Source organism: Eschrichtius robustus, chromosome 3, assembly GCF_028021215.1.
Source record: "Eschrichtius robustus isolate mEscRob2 chromosome 3, mEscRob2.pri, whole genome shotgun sequence".
NCBI classification, from domain to species: Eukaryota; Metazoa; Chordata; class Mammalia; order Artiodactyla; family Eschrichtiidae; genus Eschrichtius; species Eschrichtius robustus.
This window is the reverse complement of record NC_090826.1, coordinates 9648752-9662596: the sequence shown is the minus strand read 5'-3', so window position 1 is coordinate 9662596 and position 13845 is coordinate 9648752. Positions and strand designations below refer to the sequence as shown.

Sequence of the window (13845 nt, the reverse complement as noted above, 5' to 3'; positions counted from 1 at the left end):
CCCAAAGGTCCTCCCTCCCCCACTCACACATTTCCTTTACTGTGGGCGGTCACTAGCTTCTCTGTGCCTCAGTTTCCTCATCTGTAAGATGGTGGCGTGGCCTGGTTGAGGCGCTAAGCCCTTTCCAGCTCTGGCTTCTTAAGGATGGGCATCAAAAAGCTCAGCCCCCTCCCAAGACCTCAGGAGGATGGGGTGGGTGGGTGGCCCACCCACATGAGAGGTGGAAAAACTGAATGACCTAGGAGGTAGGGGCTGGGTTGTGAGGCAAGGCTGAGGGTGGGTGTGGGGCGGGGCTTCTCTGCCCCAGCTCTGCCCCTCAAACGCTCTCCGAGGGTGAGGACGGCCTGAGCAGGTGTCCCCTGGGAGGAGGGGGGCTGGAGATGTCCATCCTCCCAGGTACACGGACACCTGGCCTCACAGGAGGAGCACTGGACCCAGTTCAGAGGCTCTGGACGCATGTGCTGGTCCTAGGGGACTTGGGGACATCACTTACTCTCTCTGAGCCTCAACACTGTCATCCGTAAAATAGTGACATAACACCTTGCCCGGCCTCCTCCTCCTCGGGTTATTGTAGGCGCAAAGGCAGGGGGGGTCTTAACTTGGGTCCGTCATCTTCTCCCAGACTCCCAGGGGGCCCAGTGGGGGAGCTCTAAGGGTCTGCAAAGGCCCTGACACGCGTGTGGACCTGTGTCGGATGGGATATTAGAACCAGGCTCTCTCTGCCTTGGTTTCAGCTAAGAACAGGCAAGGCGAGGACAAGTCGCTGGGAGCATGCGGCCCAGTTCTGGTGAGGCGCTAGGTGGCCCATGCAGGCCTTGCAATGGAGGGGGTTTCCCTCCCTCCTCGAGAGCAAGTCTGGGGAAGCTGACCTGTGACCCTTGCAGTTATGGAGTCACCCTCAGGCTGACCCCAGGCCCAGTCCTCAAGAAGCCCAAGGTCAGGGGACGGCAGTAGGCCAGCTGCAGGGACAGTGGAGTGGGCCTCGTTAAGGCAGAGGGAGGAGGGGACGCCTGCAGGCCAGATGTGGGCTTTCTAGGGTAGTGGCCTTGGGTGGTCTCCAAGGGACTTTACTCAAGAGGAACACCTGGAGGGGTGAGGGGACCCCAAAATAAAGAGTCTGGGTGAGTGACCAAAACCCAGCAGCCAGGGGTCCACTAAGTGACCAGAGGACACAGTGTCCAGGATAAGGGACAGGGATTGGCTGTGAGACCCTGAAAGAAGGTGAGCCTCAGAGGCTGGCAGGGGGCAAAGCCAGAGCAGGACCAGACCTACCTGGTGGGTCAGGCATGAATTTTCCCCACCCGCTACTCCCTCCCTTCCCCACTCCTCCCCACTCTCACCCTGGAGGACCAGAAACCATAGCTAGCAGCCGGGGCTGGAGGAGGGAGACGAGGTCAAGGTGGGCACTGCACTGGGGCCCACCCAGTGAGCAGCAGGGCCAGGGCACCAGGCAAGACCCTCTGATTGTGAAGTCTGAGTCAGCGCACTTTCTCGGGGAATTGGGCAACCCCACGCCAGCTGACTTCCCGCCTCCCTGCTCCCCGACCAAGACCCTGCATGCACCCCAAGGTGGCAGCCCTCAGTCCCTTCTCCTATTTATAAATAGACTGCGAGAGGGGGAAGGCAAAGAAGGACAGGCCTGGGGAAGGAGGAGGAAGTGGCCGCCACCAAGACAGTGTCATCTGAAAGCACTAAAGCTGTGGAGCCCTCTGCCCTTCCTGCCAGCACTGACGAAGCACTGCGGGGGTCTCCAAGGCTTTTTGATTTTCTGGAGACCCTCCCCCACCCCCCACTTAGATGCCAGTACCCTTGGGAAGGGGTCCCACTCCCAGCCTCCCCCGGGAGCACCCCTGGGCAGGGTGAGAGCAGGAAGGGGACGTGGTGGGAAGGAGGCCACGGGGGGAAGCTTCAGGCTTGAGGAGTACACATGCCCCACAAAACCTCTCTCTTCACAAAGTGGGAGAGACAGAGACTGTTCAGACCCAGGAGGAGCACCTACGGCGCGCAGACCGTGCTGAGCACGCTCACACGCATCCTCTTGTCTTATCTCTGCACCAACACAATGAGGTCAGCAGCACCCCATTTTAGAGATGCAAAAACAGAGGCTTCCGGAGATCCGATACCATGTCCGGGGCCACGTAGCCAGCAAGCGGCAGAACTAGTCCCAGCTACATCTCCCTCAGTGTCCTCAGACGGTCTTATACCCCGTGATCTTCTCTTGCTCCCTCATTTCACAGAGGAGAGGCCCAGAGAGGGAGAGTGACTCCCCGGAGAACACACAGTGAGCAAGGTGTGGGCGGGTTCAATGACTCTCCCAGGCAAAAGGGTCTCCAGGATGCCAGGAGCAGACGCTGCAGCCGTGGGGCAGAGCAGAGGCGTCTGCCCAAGGACCCAGGGAGGGAAACCGGCTTCAACCAATAGAGAAACCACATCATTTCCATGGCAGGTCCCTGGGGTCCTGGCATATGGTGAGAGACAGCAGAACCATTTGGGCCTCAATCTTAGGGGGTCCTCGGGAGTCCCGCAGCCTTCGGGGTGCAGCTGACACGGCGATGACGCCGGAGCCAGGCAGTAGAGGCTCATCTGCCATCACGGAGAGGAGCGGCATCTACGTCAGGAGGACCGACCACATCACAGGCGGCGGCCAAGGGTGACACATCCCACTCCCGGCCTGCTGCCTGTGATGTCGCTTCAGAAGTGAGCTGGGGGAGGACAGGAAGCCCAGGCTGGTATCCGGTTCTTGGGGTCAGGCTTTGTGCTAAGCACCGGGGTACGAAGATACCGGGGCGTGGTCCTTGCCCTCAAGGAACCCTCGGTCTAGCTGCAGAAAACACCGCAACCCTTTCCATCCCCTCCCAACACACACACCCCAGGCCCGGCCATATCACCTCCTCAATCTCTCACGGCCCCGCCTCCCCACCCTCGGCATCTCTCCCCACCTACAACCTCCTCACTCTTGGTCCCCTGGCTTCCCAGACAGACCTGAAGCCACCTTCCTACACCAAGTCTGTCCTGAGCTCAGTGTCCTCAGCTTGGGGCCCGGGGGCCGCTGCCTGGGCCCTGCCAGCATCTCCCACTCAGTCTTCACCTCACCCTGCATCGTCCCTCCGGCTCTAGCACCCTCCCTCCGGCCCTGGCACCCTCCCTCCAGCTCTGGCACCCTCCCTCCGGCCCTGGCACCCTCCCTCCGGCTCTGGCACCCTCCTTCACGTGTCCTCCTGCTGCTCCCTCGGCCCAAACATCCTGCCCTCCCCTCTTGCAGGGCTAACTCTTTGGCTTCCTTCAAGAGTCCTCTCCACTATCATCTCAAGGAAACCTTCTCCGGACCCACAGATGGGGTCAGAGGTCCCCCCGAGGGCTCCAGCGACAACCCGGGTATATCTCTCTAATTCACGGACCACCTTTTGGTTAATCGTTTGCTTTCCTGTGTCTCCCCGTCTGCACCTTCTAGCGTGAGCTCTGAGCCAGAAACCCAGGTTTCGGTCCCAGCTCTGCCACTCAGCAGCCTCAGTTTTGCCATCTCTGAAACGGGGACAAAAGCAGTGCCCACCTCATGGGGCTGTTATGATTCACTGGGCCAAGGCGTGTGGAGTGCTCAGCGCCATGCCCAGCAGCAGCAAGAGCTGAGCGTTAGTCGTTGGGTTTTTATTACTCATGGCTCTATGCCCAGCCCAGCGCACAGCCCACAGCCCACAGCCCACAGCGGGTACCTAATAGTTGCTGAATTGTTTAACAGAAGCAAAAGCTTTCATTTCCAATTAACTGAAATGAGCTGGGGCTAGCAGGAGAACTGGGCAGGAAATGGGCTTACCGAGAGAGAGGGTGGCGTCCCCAGAATGGCAGAGCCCCTCATGGCCACTGCAACCACCGTGACTTCCGGGTGGTAGTTTAAGCACAGAGCTCGGAAGGGGCTGTCTGGGGTGGAATCTTGGCTCTGCCTCTACTGAGCTGAGAACCTGAGCCCAAAGCTTAACCTCTGTGCCTCGACTGCTTCTCCTATCAAATGGGGATGATAATGGTACACCCTTCCCAGGCGGCCTTGAGGACAGAAGGCACTCAGGGCACGTAATGCATTAGACCCATGCCTGGCACCCACGAAGCACCCCCTGGACGTCAGTCCTCACTCAGGATTTGCTGCACTCTCCCAGACCCCAAAGGGAAGTGACAGAGGGGGGCCCTTTTATCCCCACCTCACCACTGAGAGGAAAACCAAAGCCCAGGGAGAAGGTCCCAAGGTCCTGGCAGCAGAGGCAGGCAGGTCCCCGGGAATCCTGCCCCTCTGCCCATGGGGGGCTCATCACATTTCATGCCTGAGATGCAAAGGCCAGTCCTGCCCAGCCTCATGTCCACCCCAGCAGCGGCCAGGGTGAGCGAAGCCGGGTTCACCCTGGGGCTGACCACGAGAGCTCCAGGAACACACGAGGGTGACACTGTCCACGGTCAGGTCGCAGGGACAGGGCTGAGGCCATAGGTGCCTCATGTTGCAGGAGGGGGTGGAGAGGGATGGCTCCCCTTTCTCCCGAGTGTCTCTGTCCCCACCCTAGGTCTTTGGTCCAGCTCAAAGCCCACCTCCTCCTCCCTGAAGCCTTTGATCCTTCCTTCCTGCTCTGCTACTAACCTCTCAGCCCAGAGCTCTCACCTAAACTACTGCAACATTCTCTCCACCTCATCTGTCCTTCCCGCTGAGGCCTGAGTGATCTTCCTAATACACCCTCTGCTCTGGTCACTCCCTCACTCAAAAACTATCCGTGGCTCCCCGTTGCCTCAACTCCTGATACGAAGTGAGTGTGGTAGCTGAAAGCATGGTCACTGGAAAAAAGATGTCTGGCTTTGAATCCAGACTCCCCTCTATTGGAGGGCAGCATCAAAGGAGTTTTGCTTTTTTTAAAAAAAATAAATAAATGAGGCTAAAATACCTCAGTCTTCTCTTCTGCTCTGCAGAATGGAACTGATAACAGTATATATCTCATGGGACTGTTGTGAGGATTAAATGAGATAACACATGTAAAGTGCTTAGTAAACGCTCCAAAAATTACAGTTGCTACAATGTTTTAATTTAATTTTTAAATTTTTTACTACTTCCAGAAACTGGTCCTAAACAGCCTATAGCCTCAAGTGCCATCGCCACCCCTAACAGGCCTGTTGCTCCAGCTAGGATGGTCTAGCCACTATCCCCTGCTATTCCTCCTCCTGGTATGCACTCAGCCCAATCCTGACCACCCTCCAGGGCTCAGCTTTTAGAAAGATCCTTGTGTGGTCACTGCGGGAAGAGGAATGTGGGGGACAGAGTCAGGAAGGTGTCAGAAGACGAGGGGGGTGACCAAGGGGCCAGGCCAGGAAGAGAGTGAAGCCATGGGGTGTTGGGGGAGGGGAGGGAGGACGGGGGAATCATGCCATGAGGTGGGGGAGGGGGGCTTGAGAGAGCTAGGAGGACAGGACAGAAAGGAGCAGAACTGGGGGCTTGTGATGCAGAGCAGGAGGTGACAGGCTCACCGGGGACAAGCTGAACCTGGAGCCTCTGCGCGTGGCAGACCGAAGCGGGGCTCTGGGTCAGCAGAAGGGAGGACACGGAGGGGTGCCCAGGATGCTGGCGGCCGTCCCGGTAACTAAAGCCAAGTGCTGGGAGCCCTTCCCTAAGAGTCACTGTCAAGAGTCACTGTCACAGACCTGGGCCTTGAGCTGGAGACCCACAGAGGCCGGAGCTGCAGGCCACCTCCTGCCCAAAGTCGCTGACCCTCTCTATCCCCTTCCCCCTCCCCCTTGTCTAACACTCAGGCTGGGCCAGGTCTCTGCTGATCTCCACTTCCAGCTGGGCCAGCTGAGGGTCAGAGAGGAGAAGGCAACTGGCCAAGCCCTCCCGAGCTGGAGGCTGAGCCAGGGCTGGGCCCGGGACCCCCACTCCCAGCTCCACGCTCCGGTCCCTTCCGCAGCCTCTGGCATCTCTCCTGAATGGCACTGGAGAAGGCTCTCCACGGACAGTCCGGCAGATGCCCATCCAGAGCCCCCTGCCCCAAATCCCTCCCCGTGCTGCTCTCACCCTCAGGCCCGCTCAGTTCCCCGAATATGTGGCCAAATCAGCCACACCCACTGCAGGGCCAGGCTCAGGTGGAAACAGACAGGTGGGCCCCTGTCTGGACAGCAGAGGAAATCGAAAGCCCCTGGGGATTTCCTCCAGTCAAAGCACTGAATCAACCCGGGGTCCCAGCTCCGAAGCCGGGGGCAGAGCAGTGGCTTGCTGGCCAAAGGGATCCGGCCGTGTCCCTCGACGTCACCCCGCACTGCCAGCTGTCCCCACGCGTGCCCGCTCAGTATCTGCTACCGAGAACGGGAGGGCGGCTGGCCGGCCTGGGGCCTGGGAGGTGGGCTCTGCAGCCCTGCGAGCCGGCTAACAGGTGTTGTTCTAGTAACAAAATGGATAGCCTTGCGATCCTCAACCGCGCAGGTGACACCTGCGGTGCAGCCTGTTCCAACCTCTCCTCCTCTGCAAAGAGGACATGGAGGCTGAGAGCTACGGCGGTGTGTCACGGTCAACAGGCCACCAGGGCAGAGAGAGACCAGAGCTGGAGTCTGGGGTCTCCTGGACAGCCGCCCCGCCCCCCGCCTCCCCCCAGCATTGCTCACACCTGGGGCAGATGGAAATCGACTCCTTCAAACCCCCGTCGGTGAACAGACACTTTCTCTTCCTGGGCTCGCACCTCAAGTGCCCCAAACCACACTGATGTCACCACCACCTGTGACCTCATGACACGACACGATGGAAAATGACCGTGGGCCCCAGAGTCCCAGCCCCACAGTCAACATCTCAGCGGAGGGGCACAAACGCCCAAAGCCCTGGGACTCAGAACCAGGAGGACAGCTGTGAGTCCATCACAGGTGACAAAGCCTTCTTCAAGGAACCCCCACCTCCGCAATCAAGGCTTCCCGGAACCTGTGGGACCCCAGGCGGCAGGCCCCGCAGTGATGCCCAGAGCACGGACTTTCCCGTGGTTTGGTGCCCCAAATGGTCTGGCTTCTGAACTTTAAGAGGGGCTAATTAGGTAGTAAGGGGCAGGGAGGTGGGAAACCCGTGAAGCCTGCTCTGCCTGAGGGCTGTGCATCTTGTCTCGGATGCAAGCTAACCAGCAGCCAGGAATTCTAGATGCTACTGCGGCCTGAGTCAAGGAAATCACTCCAGCTAAAACAAGTGGGACTGATGTCAGCAAGAAGAGAGACTGGGAATCAAAGATATTAATGGTGGGGAGTGGTGGACCCTCCTTCCTGGGAAAACTCTTAGACCCCCCTCGCCCCCAGTCTGCGGCCTCCATCAAGCACAGGCAACACTGATACTTCCCCAACATTCCAAGAGAGTGTTAGGATCAGTGCTGTTAGGTTTTATAGATAGGGGTGCTTAGGCCCAGAGAGGTTAAGTAACCTGAGCGAGGTCACACAGTGAGCCGGTGACCACAGTGTACAGATGGGAACTCTGGTCTCCTGGGCCCCAGGCCAGTGCTCCTTCCTCAGGGTCCTGCTGTCTCGGAAATCACTTGGAGGCTGGGGGATGGACAGCATGACCTCAGAAGAGCCTTCACAAAGCTTCCCCTTTTCAGGGTTACAAGTAAATACAACCTGCCGGATCACGGAGGTCAGAGATGGAAGAGATTTTAAAGACAGCCTGGAATCAGCCCATGCCCATCTTGCAGGTGAGAAAGTCGAGGCCTTCTGCATCCCCTTCACAGAGAGGTCATGAGACTCCTCTATTCCATGCCACATGTGCCCCTTGCTCACCCTCAAATGAGATCCAGCACCTGTCACTCACTGAAAGGAGTTGGGAGGGGGAGGGGAGGATTTCCTGACCCCGCAACCTATGCCACATGCCAGGCTCCTAAGGCCAGGCAGTTGGGTAGGTGGTATGAGAGGCCCTAGGAAGGGGGCTCTGGAGCAGGAAGCACAGCCAGGAGAAGGAAGCCTTCCTTGGAGAAGGCGGGCAGGAGGGAAACTGTTCTCAGGGATGTTGGGCAGGGGCTCTGAGCAAATGGAGGTCTGCCACTCCTACCTCGGAGCCCTGTGGCTCAGAGACAGGGAATCTGACTCCACGGTGACTCCCAGGCCCTGCGGAGCCACAGATGCTCAAATAGCCACCAATGGGCTGCACAGCATATAAAGCACTTTTAATCCTGACAACCAGCCAGTGAGGTGAAGGATCATTTCTATTTTACAGATGGGAACACAGAGGCAGGCTCCCAGAGATGGAAAGACTTGTCAAGGTCACACAGTCTCTGAACAGCAAAGTAAGAAGTGAGCCGAGGTCTGTCCAGTTCTGAGGCCAGAGCGTTTCTTCTAAGTCATCAATATTGCTTCCCTGGGGCCTGGCGGGATGTCCAGAAGCGGGAGCCACAGCAACTCCACTTTGCTCCTGTTTCCCTTGGTAGCACCCTTCTCTCCACCATAACCCCTGGCTTCCCTCGCTGCTTGCTTCTGGTCAAGTCACATGCTTCCTGGGCTCCTGAGTCACTGCCAGTGGGTGGCCCTGTCACGAGCCGGGAGGGGGATGTGGGCGGGTGAGCACTTTGGGGAGAGCACAGCTAGCCTCAGCAGACTCAACACAGCAGAGGAAGAACCCAGAGAAATATCCCAGAGAGAGTGAGACGAACTGGAGCCCAGCCCTGCCACCACTGGCTTTCCAAACTCTTCTGTCTCATCCATAAAACAGGGTCATTGGGCTTCCCTGGTGGCGCAGTGGTTGAGAATCTGCCTGCCAATGCAGGGGACACGGGTTTGAGCCCTGGTCTGGGAAGATCCCACATGCCGCGGAGCAACTGGGCCCGTGAGCCACAACTGCTGAGCCTGCGCGTCCGGAGCCTGTGCTCCGCAACAAGAGAGGCCGCGATAGTGAGAGGGCCGCGCACTGCGATGAAGAGTGGCCCCCACTTGCCACAACTAGAGAAAGCCCTAGCACAGAAACGAAGACCCAACACAGCCAAAAAAAATACATACATAAATTAATTAAAAAAAAAAAACAGGGTCATTATGAAGGTCAGATGAATATTTTCAGACATTAACTCAATATTTTTTAGCACCCACTACATGCCAGGCACTGTTCTAAGCCAATGGTTCTCGACTGAGGCAATTCCCCCCAGGGGACATTTTGCAGCATCTGGAGACAGTTTTAACTGTCGCAACTGAAGGACGAGTGCTGCTGGCATCTAGTGGGTTGGGGCCAGGGATGCTGCTAAACGTCGTACAACTCGCAGGACAGTCCCCACGGCAACCGTGTGGCCCGAACGTCAAGAGAACTGAGAACAAGAAATCCTCTTCTAGGCTATGAACAAGTGAACAGGTCCCTGCCCTCACCGTCCTTAACACTCTAGTAGAAAGACACAATGCAAGTGAAAGAAATATAATAGGCCATGAGTGTTACATAGGAAAACAAAGCAGGTCAGGGGAGTGAGAGTACCTGGTGGGGAGCCTTTATAGTAGGATGGCCAGAGAAGGCATTCCTGAGAAGAATTCATTTCAGCAAAAGGAAGTGCAGGAATGAGACCAGAGGATATCAGCGGGAGGAGCATTCAAGGTAAAGGGGAAGCAAGTGCAAAGGCCCTGAGGCAGGGCTGTGTGTGGCATGTCTGAGCAACAGAAAAGCAGCCCACATGGCATAAACCTGAGAACTAAGTTGATGTGTACAGCTGAATGAAACACACACACAAACACCCCACGGATGGCATCAAAACTCTCCCCCTCCAACCTTCTTGGCTACTCCTCCAGGAGCCACTGGGCCAAACCCAGGACCACAGTGAAGGCCACATCCTCAGTCAGCAAAGAGGTTCCCCTCTGGCATATCAGACAGGGGACAAAGAGACATCCCAGGACAGCAGGTACCCTGGATCACCCATCTCCACCAAAGGCTAATGTCCCCAGGCCAAGCTAGGAGTCCCCAACCTCTCCCCTAACTTGAGCTGGCCCCAGGCCCCTAGGTATTGAGGAGGCAAACAGAGGCCCCTCAGCCTCAGGCCAACCCAGCAGGTAGAGATCCCCTCAGCCCCCTCCCAGCAACAACAGAAAGCCAGACAGCTGGAGCCCTGCCCATCCCCATTAGATGGCACGAAATGCTCACCTATCCTGCCAGCTGTATTGGCATTCGTTTGTTGAATGAATGGATGACTAGATGAATGAATGATGCATTCCACACCAGCCAGCAGATACAGCTTTTAAAGGAGGCAAAAACCCTGCAGGCAAAGTGATTCTGCCACACCTGCAGCAGCTCAGGTCTCCCTGGGGCTCTTTCTACAGTTTGATCTATTACGTCTGACACAACTGAGTATCCACTGTGTGCCAGGGACCCGGGTGGGGGCAGAAGCGGGATACAGGCATGGGGAGGGTAGAGTAAGAAGAGCTTTGGAATCAGGCAGACCTGCATTCGAACCTCCCCACCCCCTACCCTCCAGTTCCATAATCCTGGGAAATGCCATAACCCCTCTGAGCCTCAGCTTCCACGTCTCTAAATGGAAACGCCACCTTTTAAGAGTTGCTATAAGGAAGGTTTCAGCAAGATTCTTTAGTTAAATCCTAAGCATGCTGCCTGGCACTTAGTAGGCATTCAAACAACAGGTGCTATTGTGGTGCTAATAATAAGGAGGAAGACCCCACAGTACCTGCCCTCAAGGAACTTTCCATCTATTGAGGTGGATAAAACACAACCAGATTAAAAAGCAGAATGTAGTCTGTCCTAGAGAGGGATGAAGGGCTGGGAGTTCAAAGAGCAGAGGATAAAATCCAACTGGGAAGGACTCCCCTGGTGGCGCAGTGGTTAAGAATCCGCCTGCCAATGCAGGGGACACTGGTTCGAGCCCTGGCCCGGGAAGATCCCACATGCCGCAGAGCAACTAAGCCCGTGCGCCACAACTACTAAGCCTGTGCCCTAGGGCATGAGAGCTACAACTACCAAGCCCGCGTGCCACAACTACTGAAGCCCGCGTGCCACAACTACTGAAGCCCGCGTGCCACAACTACTGAAGCCCGTGTGCCTAGAGCCCATGCTCTGCAACAAGAGAAGCCACCGCAATGAGAAGCCCACGCACCGCAATGAAGAGTAGTCCCAGCTCGCTGCAACTAGAGGAAGCCCGCGCGCAGCAACGAAGACCCAATGCAGCCAAAAAAATAAATAAAATAAAAAATAAACAAATTTTTTAAAAATCCAACTGGGAGAGTGAGGAAAGGCTTTGGTGTGTGGGGTGGGGGGAAACGTGCAAAAGACCCTGAAGGATGGGGGAAAGGGTGCACCATGGAGAGAGACAGCGTGGAGTACGAAGATACACAATGGCCGTGTTTCATGGGGTATGGGGTACGATGCAGAGAGGTGGCAGGAAACACCCCGAGACCTCACTCGCTCTGGCCTGAGACACCTGGGGGAGTTTCTGTCTTGGCCACTGGGAGCCTTTTGCTTCCCAGGCAGGGAGAGAGGCACTCCAATTTGAGGAGGGCCACCCCAGCGATGCCACCAAGGAGGATCAGTGGGAGAGGGGGCAGGGGCCAGGGGACCAGCTAAAAGGCTATGAAGACAGTCCCGGAGGAGGGAACCTGAGCTGATACAGGAGCTGGTCACACGGGAGGGAAGTGAGAGACTCAGGAAAACCCCTCAGCAACTCCAAGACTAGGGGCTGCTGTCCTGCAGAGAAGCCCTGTGCCTCCTCCCCCCAGGGGCTTGTTTGTCCCCAGGTTCGCTGAGGCACAGTGATGCCCCTAGTCTTGGCACGCTGCAGTCAGGCTGGGGACCAGAGCCATCAGCATCCACACTCGAGTCTCAGACCTGGGACTCTCCTGACCTCCTCTGTTTACAGAACAACCTCTGGGGCAGCGCCCCCAGGTCCCACCCTGGCACCAACTGTGAATGAGTCAATTCTGGTCTGACCACCTCCATCCTCTGCCCTTGAGAACTGGACTCTAAAGGTGTCTTTAGCCTTGGCCAGTGAGTCACCTCACATGAGTCAATGCCACCTCCCACGTTCCTCCCTGGTCAAGATATCCAGATGGGTCAGCACACACCCATCCATCAGGGTAAGATCATGAGGAAAGGATGAAGGCACACCCCCTCCCTAGCCAAGAGGGGAAAGGAAGAGGTGTCCCTTTTGAAGAAAGAGAGCCCCCCATGCCCTTCCATGAAACACAAGGAGTTTGCTGAGCCTCAGTTTTCCTTCTCTGCAAAATGGGGCTATTCTTTTTTTAATTAATTAATTTATTTGTTTGTTTTTGGCTGCCTTGGGTCTTTGTTGCTGCACGCAGGCTTTCTCTAGTTGCGGTGAGTGGGGACTACTATTTGTTGCGGGCTTCTCATTGCGGTGGCTTCCCTTGTTGTGGAGCACAGACTCTAGGCACGCAGGCTTCAGTAGTTGTGGCACGCGGGCTCAGCAGTTGTGGCTCACGGGCTCTAGGGCGCAGGCTTAGTAGTTGTGGTGCACGGGCTTAGTTGCTCCGCGGCATGTGGGATCTTCCCAGACCAGGGCTCGAACCCGTGTCCCCTGCATTGGCAGGCGGATTCTTAACCACTGCGCCACCAGGGAAGTCCAAAATGGGGCTATTCTGTCTTACCAGAGCACGGAGACAGCCGCGAGACGCAAAGGTGGAACAATCCTCTGTACACTCTCCCTTGCTATTGTGGTGGGTGCAGTTAGTGCTGAATAACAGCTCTGGGGTCTCTGCTCTCTCCATTTTCCTGGAGCCCCTTACACATCATGTTTGTCTTGATAACCAGTCCAGATGTCCTCCCTCACCCCTGTCGCCCAGAGCTCAAGCACAGATCCTTGGGGAGGTCAGCCCAGGGGAACCTGAGGGCACTGTCTCCCTCCCCATCACCCCAGAGTCCACAGATGGCAGGCTCTGAAGTGGCCACTGGACACTCCAGGTGGGTCCTGGGGAAGGGGTCTGGGCAAAGGGCACGGAAGACAGTCCACAGTCTGACTGTGCCCTTATTGGGTGCTTACTGCACACCTGGCCCTGTTCTTTTACACACGCAGCCCCGGTATTTCTAAGAAAGAGGAAAACCGTAGCCCAGAAGGGGAGGAAGTCTTCTGAAGAAGGTGCCGGGCATCGGTAGTGGGGACAGCGCCCCAGTACATATCACCGCCTACCCCCACCCCCAAGTCACCCCGGAGAGGCCAGGGGTCGCAAGGGTAACGGGAGTTGGGGTCCACAGTCTGGCTGGGATCTGCCCAGGGCCCACTGGCCGGCCACCGACGGCGGAGGGACCAAGGTGCGACTCCGGGTCGCGGTGGCCAGAGTTCCGGCCCCGGGCGCACGTGTGCCAAACCCGGGGTCCCCAGAGGGTCTCCAGCGGCGCGCATCTGATCCGGTGTGGCGGATGCGGCGCCTCCGTCGCCCGAGCCCCGCACCCCTGTCACGGCGCCCCGGACGCCCCGGGGCGGGGGACGCGCGCCAGCCCGGGGGTGGATGGGACGGCGCCCCCTCCCCAGACAGGGCCGCGCGAGTCACCTACCTGGGCGGGCACGGCGCGCCCTGCGGCCCAGAGCTGCAGTCCGACGGCCAGCGCGGCCCAGAAGGCGGTGGGCACCATGGGTGCGGGCGGCTCGGCGGGCCCCTTGCGCCCTCGCGCCTCCGCTGCCGTTCCGCTGCCTCGGGTGCCTCCGACTGAAAGCGAAAGCCGGCGCGCTGCCGGAGAGAGGCCGGAGGGCGGGGCGGGGCGTGGACACACCTCCTCCCCGCCCCACACAGCCGGCCGGCCCGCCCCCAACCCCCACTCTCACCCCAGCTCTGCCAGCCTAGCGCTGGGTCCATACCTTCAGCGCCAGCCACTCCCAGCCCTCCGAGACCCTCCAGCCTCCTTCTAACGTCCCCTCCCCTTCGAGTCACCCTTCC

General features: G+C 57.8%; 1 protein-coding gene across 1 annotated transcript in view; it reads right to left on the bottom strand.

Moving 5' to 3' along the window:
- The window catches only part of TNFRSF1B (TNF receptor superfamily member 1B), a 36142-nt gene extending 22535 nt beyond the window's left edge, over positions 1 to 13607 (bottom strand). Inside the window, exon 1 of the mRNA XM_068538908.1 lies at positions 13466 to 13607. Coding sequence (XP_068395009.1) covers positions 13466 to 13543 — 78 coding nt within the window. The 5' untranslated portion in view covers positions 13544 to 13607. The remainder of the gene's footprint in view (positions 1 to 13465) is intronic.
- Positions 13608 to 13845: the final 238 nt, after the last annotated feature.